Source organism: Stenella coeruleoalba, assembly GCF_951394435.1.
Source record: "Stenella coeruleoalba genome assembly, chromosome: X".
Taxonomy (NCBI): domain Eukaryota; kingdom Metazoa; phylum Chordata; class Mammalia; order Artiodactyla; family Delphinidae; genus Stenella; species Stenella coeruleoalba.
Genome location: NC_137152.1, coordinates 97,769,831 through 97,782,547, shown reverse-complemented (window position 1 = coordinate 97,782,547; position 12,717 = coordinate 97,769,831). Strand labels below are relative to the sequence as shown.

General features: G+C 39.2%; 1 protein-coding gene across 1 annotated transcript; it reads left to right on the top strand.

Annotated features, from left to right (window-relative positions):
• The first annotated feature begins 6,284 nt into the window (after positions 1 to 6,284).
• On the top strand, positions 6,285 to 11,272 carry C1GALT1C1 (C1GALT1 specific chaperone 1). The gene is made up of 2 exons (XM_079911780.1): positions 6,285 to 6,551; positions 8,634 to 11,272. Exon 2 carries the CDS (start codon positions 8,639 to 8,641, stop codon positions 9,593 to 9,595), a length of 957 nt encoding a protein of 318 aa, XP_079767906.1. The 5' UTR covers positions 6,285 to 6,551; positions 8,634 to 8,638; the 3' UTR covers positions 9,596 to 11,272.
• The last annotated feature ends 1,445 nt before the right edge of the window (positions 11,273 to 12,717 follow it).

Sequence of the window (12,717 nt, the reverse complement as noted above, 5' to 3'; positions counted from 1 at the left end):
TGCCTGTTTCGTCTGTATATAAAGACTCCACTCACCTACAGCTATGAAAAACCCCGCTCTAACTTTGGAACTGAGAAATCATTCTTTATTCAGACACGTGCTTCCTCCACAAAGCATAGCAGCTGGGTGCATTGGAGGCAGCAGTGAGGGTGCAGGATCCAGGAGGGATGGGGAAGAAAGCAATTCTGAAAGGGAGTGAGGAGCAGTCTCAGGGAAGGGAGATGTCATCAGAGGGTTAAGCAGGCAGCAGGAAGGAAGAGGAATTCACTATTGAGGAGAAATGGAGAAGGGACTAAGTACCAAGCACTATGCTAGATGCTTCACATATACCAAGTGAGGAGGGACTGGAAATGGAGAGAAATTTATGAATGCTATTAAACTAGTGCAGGCAAGAAGTAATTAGGGACTTAAGAGAGTGGTGGCAGTTTGAATGGGAAAGAGAGGACAGAAGCAGGATTCACTGTGAAGTGAGGCTCGGCCCGACTTAGCAATTGATTGGGTGTAGAGGTCAGGGAGAAGGAAGAAACCAAGAGCTTTGGTTTTCATAATAAGTGACTGGGAAGATAAGAGGAAATGATTGTCAGGAGATGGATTTAGACAAGGTTAATCAATTCAGTTTGGGGCCTATTTAAGCTTTTAAAATTTTTTTTATGCAAATTTCAAAACATAGACGAAAAGAGAGAATAGGATATTGAAGTCCCATATACCCACTACCTAACTCAACAATTATCAACTCACAGCCAATCAATACCCTTACCTATTCCTTCTCTCCCCAACGGGATTATTTTGAAGTAAATCCCGGACATCATATGATATTATCCATAAACACTTCAGTATGTATTTCTGAAAGATATTCCTAACATAGCCACATATAATTATCTCACCTAAAAAGGTAACATTAAGCCTTTAATGTCATCAAATACTTAATGTCATCAGTAATTATTCAAACTTCCTCAATCGGCCCCTTGTTTGTTTGATTTATATAGTTGATTGGTTAAAACCAGGATCCAGATAAACAGTCCCATTGAATGTAAGATTCTGTCTGAAACAGCCATATGGAGATATCAAGCAGGCAACTGAAATTTTGGGTCCAAAATTCAAGAGGTAGAGGCCAGAAATATAGATGTGGAAATCATCTTCCCAAAGAGAATCGTTGAAGCTATTTGAATAGATGAAGCTATTGAGTATGTATTAAAGGGGAAGAATATAACAATAAAAATGGCCCAAGGATAGAACCCTGGGGAAAAACTACATTTTGAAGAGAAGAAAGAGACTGAGGATGGGGACGAGGAGGGATTAGTCTGGGGAAGAAACAAGAAGCTGAAAAGTTGAAAAAGAAAACAAGATAGTGTTGTCCCCGGAACCAAGAAATGAAAGTGTTGCACAGAGGGAGGACCACACAATTTTCCTCACTCAATGTTTTCCCTAAAAAGAGCCTTGTACTAGGACTCAGTCCCTACTCTACTGTGTGACTTTCTAGCTGTGTTACAAGTTGAGCAAGTCACCTCCCTAAGTCCAAGATTCTTCAGATTTAAAAACAGATAAGACCAGTCCTGATTAACAGGCTGCTATGAGGATCAAATGAGAATGGAATCATGTGAAGAAGGCCTTTGTTAACTGCAAAGCACTGGACAAATAGGAGAGGCTGTTCGTTCAATACATCCTTATTGTTATTTTTATTAATTATGTGAAAATATAACTGCTGAGTGGAGGATTTAAAGTTTTTAATATTAGGAAATCCTGAATTTGAAAGGCCATGATTCTTCAAGAGTCTCATTAGATATAATAGCCGGCTTTTAGGAGCATCTATTGTGTGCTAGACACCGTTCTAAATCCTCCACATACCTTAACTCATTTGATCCTCAAAAGAAAATCTTATGAGATAGGTACTACTATTAACCTTGTTTTACAGATGAGGAAGCTAAGGCTGAGAGAAGTGACCTAACTTGCCCTAGGTCACACAACTAGGAAAGTAGCTGAGCCAGAGCTTAAGCCAAGTCTTTCCTATGCCAGAGCCTGACTTCTTAATCACTACACCAAACTTCCTCTTAAAAATATGCCTTGGAAAATTAGAAGACCACCATATTGCAACCCTAATGAATTATGGATCTAGGCATCAATGGCAGCTACCATCACAAAGACAACCAGACAGGGCTTCCCTGGTGGCACAGTGGTTAAGACTCCACCTGCCAATGCAGGGGACACGGGTTCGAGCCCTGGTCCAGAAGATCCCACATGCCGCGGAGCAACTAAGCCCATGTGCCACAACTACTGAGCCTGTGCTCTAGAGCCCATGAGCCACAACTACTGAGCCTGCGTGCCACAACTACTGAAGCCTGCGCACCTACAGCCCATGCACTAAAACGAAGAGCAGCCCCTACTCGCCGCAACTAGAAGCCCGTGCACAGCAACAAAGACCCAATGCAGCCAAAAATAAACAAAACAAAATAAATAAAACATAAAAAAAAGACAACCAGACATAATGTTCCTGAAGGAAGCACATGCCACCACCTATGAGGTAATTTTGCACCCCCTCCCTCCCCCGCAAAAAATTGAACCTGAATCAAACAAAGCTTTTAGATTAGGGTTATGGTTGCCAGATGAATTTCAGGATGCCCAGTTAAAACTGAATTTCAGATAAACAACAAATAATATTTTTAGTGTAAGCATGTCCCATGCAATATTTAGTATGTCCCATACACTAAATTTGGGACACAGTTATACTAAAAAAGTATTCATTGTTTATCTGAAATTCAATTTTAACTGGGAACTCTGTATTTCTATTTGCTAAATCTGGCAACCCTACTTTAGATCCAACTACCCATTTATAAGGAACACAAACGGCAGAGAAACACATTAAAGGAACCAGAATAAGGCTATCTGCACCAGACTGGGTAAATGTACAAGACAAACAACCAGACTTCTTTAACAAAGAAATGTCAAGAGCGAGAGAGAAAGAGAAACCTATAGACTAAAGAGACTTAAAAGACACAAAACTCCATCACTATGTGTAGACTATTTAGATTCTGCTTCAGATTATTAAAATACCACGACACTTGTGATATTATTGGTAATTTGATCACTGTCAAGTAATTCCATAAGTATATTAAGGAATTATTCATTTTTTAATTTTCTAGTGGTATTGTGGGTTTTTTTAAGAAGCCCTTATCTCTTATACATTTTGAAATGTTTATGGATGAAATGACATGTGCCAGAAGTGCTTCACAATAATATGGAAAGGAGGGAAGTGGAAAGAGTATAGATGTAATAAGATTGGCTTTGAATTGAGGATGTTGAAGCTTCCTTAAAAAGTACACGTGATTTCATTATACTTTTCTATTTCGGTATATGTTTGAAGTTCCCCATAATAAAAAAAGGCTTTTGAAAAAAACAATACCTAAAACAGAGCCTGACCTACTGTAAACACTTAATACATATTTGTTGGCAGGCAAATGGGTTTAATTTTTAAAAAGGAAAGCTTCCAGATGGTCATCAAATGGAAAAACATTTTAAAATGAGATTGCAAGCATGAATATGCCTGAAAACACAAATGAGATTCATTTAGGGACCAAACTATACTCAAATGGAACCAATAATGAATTTGCTCAGACAAGGGAATTTGTTTATTAAGATGAACAGTTGTGAAATTCTGGGCAGAAGAGGTTCATATATTATAGCTATTAATTTTGGTAAACACAGAAGACATTTTTAACCCTTCAAAAAGATGTTATGCAGAAAACAATCCATCTTAGATTTTCTTCAATATTTATTATTCCACTGAACTGTTGTAAAAAGTCATGTTAATTTCCCAAAGGCCTTTGGACAGATTTCGAAAATTTGAATGTTCAAATGCAAGTGATCGCCAATTACTAAAAATTAATGACTTCTCATGCTGAATAATGCATGCACTTGGCAGGAGGACTTTACCAAAAATGCAGTGTTGTCAGTTTTTAATGCAATCTTGCCTTAGCTGCTGGGTACATGAAGGCAACCAAATTCAAAAGCAACCCTCAGCCCCCCCCACACAAGGAGCAGGTTAGTGTGTTTACTGAAGTGTTTAGTGCAGGTGAGATAAGCTGTTTATTTTATGCTTAATGTTACACTATATGGATGCACCGTAATTAATTCAACCATTCTCTTATTGATGGATATTTCCCACTATTATCAACAACAATGCATTTGACCTTATACATTTAGCCTTACATTCTGGTGCTTTAATTTCTGGGGGAGAGATTACAAGAAATGGGTTAGCTGGGCCAAAGAATATTTATAAATATTTTTAATTTTAGCAGAAACTAATTGCATGTATTTTTAAAATTAGGGCTACGATGTGGAATGGCATTTAAAAAATGAATCACCTAACTACAAATCAACCATCTCACTAACCTCACTTCAAATGCAAAGTATGTTTAAGCTCTGATTTAAGTAGAGAACTGGGTTCTTAGACAATCTCTCATTGACAGCACTTTTGGTGTTGAAAATTCCATGGTTTATTCTGTTTCAGAGCATCTTGTATCAGTACTTCCAGTTTGGTATTCCTTCCTGTACTAGAAGGAAGCAGCATCTTAAACTGACTCCTTGCCACTGTCTCTGAATTCTGAGTGCCATTTCTGTCTTTCCTTGGTCCCTTTTTGCAAGGAGAGACTGGCTGTCCGCACTCTTTAAAAGGTATTTTTATTGGTATCTTTTCCTCTTATTCTTTTTGTCCCTCTAATTTTAAAGATCTTTTTATTTGCTGTTCTTCAAATTCAAAAATAACAAATGCTTGTTATAACCAGTGAAACAAGGCAATAGGAGGATGTATAAACACAAAGCTAATCATCACACGTCGACCTCCTGATGTGATCAATATTAATAGCCTGCTGAGCAGCCTTCCACAACTCCCCTTGCTCATACAAACAGATCAAACATATGTAAAATTCTGTTTGTTTTCACCAAAGTATAATCATACTATACACATTATTCTGCAACTTGTTTCACTTAACTCTCTCTCTCTCTCTATATATATATACACACATATATTTATATATATGTGACAATAGACAATATATGTTATTTAAGAAAATATAGTGGAGATACTCTGCAGTCATAAGTTCTTTTCCAGTTCTAGAATTCATTTTTGTATTCCTTTGGAGAACATACAACCATGTATTTGTAATGAATTGTTTAATGTCTTTCTTCCCTGCTAGACTGAGAGCTCCTTGAAGGCAGGGGGCTAATTTTGTTCACCACTATATCTCCAGAATTTAGGGTAGTGCTGCCAGGACAGTAATTGCCTTTATAAAATCTATTTGTTCATTGTTTCAGTGCTTCTTGAAACCTTCAGTCTACTTAAACTGGGTCATTGCCAATACTCAAATGTACGTGTCTTTAGGAACTCAGGCCTGAGTAAATCACCACTCAAAGTTATTTAGATGGAAACTGGTGACAGTACATTTTAAAAATTTGTAAGACTTCGTGCTTTTTAGCAAAAAACCCTTTCTGCCACAAAAAAAAAATGAATTTTAAAGGACAGAGCACATGTTTAGCAGAAAGAGAGCTCTACACTTATAATTAGAGCTGAATTCTAGTCCCACCTCTGCCATTAATTACTGTGTGGCCTTTAGAAAGTTCCTTATCCTTTCTGGTCCTGGTTCATCTGTTGCTCTAACATTCATTAATTCCAAAACTATGTACTGTCCCCTGCGTGCGGCACTAGGTTAAGTGCTAGTGATACAGGGGTGAGTGATATAACAGCTAACAGTTAACGAATGCTTACTGCATGCTTGGCCTTTTGCTAATGGAGTCAAAGGCACTATCTCATTTAATCTTCCATGATAGCACTACCGTGATACTTTCTGTACTTTACAAAGGAGGAAACTGAGGCATAGCGAGGTAAAGTAACTTTCCCAGCATACCAAAGGACGCGGTGAAGACAGGATTGGAAGCCGGACAGTGAGGCTTCAGATGCCGTTCCAACAACCTTAGTGATCCTTGCCCTCATAATTCAACGACTATTGGCCTGCATTTAATCCCAGCCCAGTACTGGGTGGAGCGCCCTCTTGTCAATGGGAGGGTGCAGTGCCTCAGGTGCTTGTCAGAGAAACCATTGAGAGACCTGACACGATCTCAGTCAGGTGAAACACTACCTCGCTCTCGCAGTTTCCACAACCGGAAAATGAAGCGGTGGGACGTGTCAGCAGGTCGTACGCACGCACGCCTCTCTGGGCGTCCCATTGGGTACGGGTGAGCGTGCGGGTCACGCCAGCAGGACGCGCTTCTCTGAACTCGGCACGGGGCGGGGAGAAAGGGCGCGCTGCGTGCGCGCGGGCCCTTCCGACGTCGGCGCGGGCGGGCGGCTCCGCCTGGCCTAGGGCTCCTTTGCCCCGCCCCGCTGCCCGCGCCGTTGTGGCGTCTACTTCCGGGTCCTCACCACCTTTAGCGAAACCAACGAGAAGAAACCGCCTGCATGTAGAGCAGCCCGACCAGGAACGTATCCGAGTGGCGCGCGAACGTGAGAGGAAAGCCGTGCGCGGCTGCGCTTTACCGCCCCTGAGCCGCTCTAGACGCGGGTGAGTGCTGGGGCATCGGCTCGCACCTGGAGCTGCTCGCGGAGCAGCCCCCGGAGCGGCCTGACCCCGCCCCTCTCCGGGGAAGGCTTGGGCCCTGGCCCACTCCCAGCGTACTCCACGCGGTGTGTCCGGGCAGGTGCAGTGTGAGGAACAGTGAGGGGGCTAGTTAGAGCGCCTGCTTCCTAGAGGCGCTCCCTCGGCCCCTCCTTGGGGTGTTGAGATGACCATGTCTCTCCCTCACTTTTGTTCTCCATTTCATTCTCTTCCTTTTTCCATACTCCGCCCCAACCGCCTTCATCTAAAAGGATTCATCTCAAAAACCACTCCGGTCGTTTCTGCCTCGCTTGTGCTTCTGTGCGGTTTTAAGTTTCCCTTGCCTCTGCACCAAATATCCTATCATGTGCATCTCTAGATGCTACTCCTTAGAAAAATTTGTGCAAATGATTCATAAGTAGTATCCCCATCAGGAAGAATTCTGACATACATATACCATTGTCAATCTAAGAGACACTAGTGAATTATTATATAATGGCCAGACATATTGAAAATTGTGTAATATGAAATGCCAAAATCCTATATAAAATAATTCATTTTGGAGTGCATCTGACAATTCTAAAACAAGCAGAGCTTGTTTCCTGTGAATTTTCTTTTCCTTATTAGAGCTGTGTTTGTTGACCAAGTTCTGTGAGTGACACAGGAAACCTGTCCTGCCTCTTTCCCACCCGACTTCCCACCCCTCCTTAGGAATTACATCTGTCAAGTTGTTCCACACGTTGTCCTTCTAAGGTAATGGAGGTCAAAGTCCATTTCCTCTAGAAGAAAACCAAGGGATGGTTTCCTTGTAGCAGTACGGTGATGCTGGATGCAAAATATCAATTATGGTTAACAGATCCTACATGTTTTTACATTTGTAGGAAAACAAGGTTATTCAGTAACTTTTTATTAAATTCTCAATAATATGGGTGGAAGCACTGTTGAAATCTTTATTCTGTAATAGAAAAACCATTAAACTGATGCCAGGATATCTGATTTCTAGTTCAGTTCTATTGCTGACTGTGACTTTGGGTCAGTTACCTAACCTCTGTGGACCCTCTGTTTCCCTATCTGTAAAATGAGAAAAGTGACATTAGATAGCTTCTAAGGCCACTTTCAACTTTAAGAAACAAAGGGAAAATCTAAGTAGCTCAGTAGAACATTCCTTGTGGAGATAGAAGGGAGATTGGGAAAATCTCAACAGTTGTATTTAATGTTGGGTTTTCTTTTAATTTCTAATTGAAATAAAAGTGTAGACTTTTCCCTTTTTACTTCCCCAAAGAATAAGAAAATGCCTTTGGAGGAAATAAAAATGTTCATTAATAGTCCCCAGATATGCCTATATTGACTCAGTTCTCATCCAAATAATTTAGCTATTTTCATTATGGGCTTTTATTATTATACATCAGTTAGTTGAGATACTGTATTGGAAACCATTTAGTCTTAGGAACAAAAGGGTAAATATTAACATATATGGTATCAATTCCAAGATGTACTCAAAACACCTAAGGACAGCAGCCATCAGTTAAATAAAGCACTAGGTTGAGAACAGAGGCCAGCACAGATACCATTGGTGATTTACCAATTGTATGTGGTTTTATCTGTTCAATTTAAGGTTTTGTTGTAAAAGTCCATTTATATCCACAGAGGTATTTAAATAATATAATGCAAGCTTGTGAAATGAAATTCCTTTAAAGAGAATGATGGACAGACAACCTCTGTAATATCAGTTTCTGGGGTTAGTGCTTTGGTTTAGTACTTGGTTAATTAAATCCCTATAGATGAAGTGCAAAAATAGCCTCCCAGAAAATTCTATGGCAGCAAGGTGTTGCTGCAAAGTTCCACTTTGTTCTGAACAGTAATCAGGTATCATTGGAAGCAAAAAATTCTTAAGACTCTCTTGTGCTACTTGCACTGACTCGATTTCAAGCTTGGGAGCCTTTTTTTTTTTAACATTAAGAGCAAAATGTAAGTATAGGGGGAATATCAAATCAAATCACTAGACTCCTTTTCTATTAAGTATCCTAAGGATCTTTTTCTTCTTTATAGGAAAAATGCTTTCTGAAAGCAGTTCATTTTTGAAGGGTGTAATGCTTGGAAGCATTTTCTGTGCCTTGATCACTATGCTAGGACACATTAGGATTGGTCATGGAAATAGAATGCACCACCATGAGCATCATCACCTACAAGCTCCTAATAAAGAAGATATCTTGAAAATTTCAGAGGATGAACGCATGGAGCTCAGTAAGAGCTTTCGAGTATACTGTATCATCCTTGTCAAACCCAAAGATGTGAGTCTCTGGGCTGCAGTGAAGGAGACTTGGACCAAACACTGTGACAAAGCAGAGTTCTTCAGTTCTGAAAATGTTAAAGTGTTTGAGTCAATTAACATGGAAACAAATGACATGTGGTTAATGATGAGAAAAGCTTACAAATACGCCTTTGATAAATATAGAGACCAATACAACTGGTTCTTCCTTGCACGCCCCACTACGTTTGCTATTATTGAAAACTTAAAGTACTTTTTGTTAAAAAAGGATCCATCACAACCTTTCTATCTAGGCCACACTATAAAATCTGGAGACCTCGAGTATGTGAGTATGGAAGGAGGAATTGTCTTAAGTGTAGAATCAATGAAAAGACTTAACAGCCTTCTCAGTATTCCTGAAAAGTGTCCTGAACAGGGAGGGATGATTTGGAAGATATCTGAAGATAAGCAGCTAGCAGTCTGCCTGAAATACGCTGGAGTATTTGCAGAAAATGCAGAAGATGCTGAAGGAAAAGATGTATTTAACACCAAGTCTGTTGGGCTTTTTATTAAAGAGGCAATGACTAATCACCCCAACCAGGTAGTAGAAGGATGTTGTTCAGATATGGCTGTTACTTTTAATGGACTGACGCCTAATCAGATGCATGTAATGATGTACGGGGTATACCGTCTTAGGGCATTTGGGCATATTTTCAATGATGCATTGGTTTTCCTACCTCCAAATGGTTCTGATAATGACTGAGAAGAAATAAGAGCATGTATATGATCACCGTGTAGGACATGTGGTGTTATTTGTAGTAACAACTGCATATCCAACACAGCAGTATGTTTCTTTTCTTTTTTTTTTCGTTTTCAGTTTGGTGGCACTGGTTTATTCACACATTGAAGTTTAGTAATAGGGTTTTTTTAAAATAGGGTAGGGTTTTTTTCCTTAAAACACACATGAGAATTTCAACTGTGTTGGAAAGAAATGTTTTAATAATAATAATTTTACAAATAAAGAATATATTTATAAATAATATATTATGTGATAAATTCTAAATTATGAACATTAAAAATCTGTGTGGCACATGTTTTTGCTGATTGGTTAAAAAATTTAACATGTCTTTTTAGCTTTCTAAGATACGCAAATGAAATCTCTAGTTGTGAATTTGTGATTAAAGTAAAACTTTTAGCTGTGTGTTTCTGTTACTTCTAACGTTGGTTTATGTTCTAAGCCTTCGCAAGTGCCATGGATTTGCTTTCTCAAAATGCACAACCAAGCAATAAAGGGAATGTTCCCAACCACTGTTAAAGTGAAAGTTGAAATCTATCCCTGAGAGAAAAAGTGAAAATTAATTATAAAGGTTAATAATTTTCCTGGGAGCTAATTTAGTGGCCTCCCTCAGCATACACAATTTCAGTGTAACCCTCTGTACTTCTCTATGCAGATATTGAAGTTGGAGTGGTGACTGTAAAGAATGTAATGTCATTTAACTGTATTGTTTCCCAGTTAATCAAGCTCTCAGCTGTGGCTTGGATAAAAATATATCAGTTGAGATTTATTTACTCCTGCAGAGCAAACGAGTTCTGTGGAAGTCTTCTTTGAAGAACTCCTTTTGGAAGTCTGGCAGTTTCACTTACTTGAATTGAGTCTGTCCTGGCTTTTGTTTACCTGTTCAAATTTTTAGATTTTTCCCATGTTCATGATTGCACCATATCCAACAGTTTTTGGTGTGGAGGTCTTAACCTCACCATTCACCTTGGATTACTCTGCCATTTGCCTGATTTCGGTGGCTACCCAAAAGCTTTATGGATGGTGGATACAACAGCTTCTGTGTTTATAAATGTGTGAAACACTTGGAGCTGACTTGTCCTAAAATCAGGCCTGCACATGCCATATTAAGTCAGATCCATAAGCCCCCATAGGGTGTGAAACCATGACATTTTAGAGGTTAATTTTTCTTATAACTGGCTTCATGATGTTAATGGTCTCCTACAGCTTTTGCAAGCCAGAAGGAATTTCCTCAAGAGGGCCTCGGGCTTCAAATTATTGATCATCAGAGTAGTGTGTAAAACCCTTTGTTTTAATTTATAGATTTTCCTCACTGGGGCTCTTGATTAAAATGAAAGGTTATTAATTTTGAAAAATAATAAAACCCTTTTATCAAGCACCAAAATATGTGGTCTCAGATGTAATTACTACAAACCAAATCATATTCAGTGTGAGTGCAATGATAAACAGTATCTCACTGAGTGTGACACCCAGTTTACAAGTGTCACATTGCCCCCAACACCAGTATCTTAAAACTTTTTCTACTATATTTATCGCCTTCAATTACATTAGTGTATCAAGGTATAGTTGTAATAAATATATCAGAAAATGCATTCCATTGTTTGATTTCCTAGTGGGTACTAAAGTAACAATTGCTTTTTAAACCAAATTGATGCTCTTGATTGTATTTTTTTTTTTTTTTTTTTTTGCGGTACACGGGCCTCTCACTGTTGTGGCCTCTCCCGCTGCAGAGCACAGGCTCCGGACGCGCAGGCTCAGTGGCCATGGCTCACGGGCCCAGCCGTTCCGCGGCATGTGGGATCTTCCCGGAGCGGGGCACGAACCCGTGTCCCCTGCATCGGCAGGCGGACTCTCAACCACTGCGCCACCAGGGAAGCCCTTGATTGTATTTTTATACATGAGTATTCCTTTATAAAATGTTAGTTGTCTTAAATAATATGCTGTCTCCTTGAACTTATTTGTACCTAGTCTTGTAGATAAATTTGGAATCAGTAACACAGAAAATTGTGCTACAGAAGTCATGGTTACAGATTTGATCATCATGCATTCAACAGCCAAAAACTATAACCCTAACTCCACTCTGTTATTGGGAAGAGAGTCGGGAAGAGTGGAGGTCTAATGGGAATTGATCATGATTGTAAATATATTTTACATATGGCTGGGTAATGCCTACTATATTGGACAACACAGGTCTAACCAGTTCTGGAAGTGTGAGGCCCACTGGCTGAGATGTGAATGAGAGAAAACTTCAAGTTTCTTCTAAAAGTTATATTTATCTTTCTGGTTTTCTTGAATGCAGGGAAACTGCAACCTGACTTTCAGCAGGCCCCAGGCCATCTCCTTGCACAAGTTCAATCGCTAGACCTTCTTTCTCAAAACATTGGATTTGGAGCAAAATATAGATTAGACCCCTTGGCTTTTTTTTTAATGTAGCTAAAATACTGCTTGTGTATCAAATCTGATTTATAATGCCCAGATTCAGGGAACACCTGTATTAGAAAAGTTACTGAAAGCACAGAGTTTAGTAATGGTGTACCACTAATTTTCCACTCAGTTAAAGTATTGTGTTCCTTTTAGTGCTAGCTGACTTGGATTGATGCATTCAATGCATGTCTGAGTGTTTATGTGAAGAGCCTGTTTGTAAAAGTTTAACTTTCTTTTGGCATTCAAAGAAATTCAGGGAAGGTTTTGCCAACCTTCCCACCAAGGAGTCCCCCAAAGTCTAATGAAAAAATAATCACTCAATTCCAGTATCATCAAAGATAAAATACTATAAAGTATTCAAAGGGTAATGGGGGAAATGACTTATTTAGAAAGTATGAAATAATGGTGTATGTCTGGGGTCTCTAGCATAATAGAAAGGAAAGTCCACTTTTATTAGTGTGGAATCTATATACTATACTACTCCTTGTATATATTGGGTATCTATGAGCTTAACACTAGACCTGGTATTTTGTGGAAAGCAAAAAGAGCCCAAACACATGATTCATACAGGGAGTCAAATAATCATTTCATGTAAGCTTTGCACGAGCAATAAAACAAGCCATTGTTTACTATTAGAATATGGTGGTCCTCTTTGCCTTAAAAGT

Coding starts and splice junctions, on each gene's coding strand:
- C1GALT1C1 (XM_079911780.1), top strand. CDS start 8,639: ATGCTTTCTGAAAGCAGTTCATTTTTGAAGGGTGTAATGCTTGGAAGC.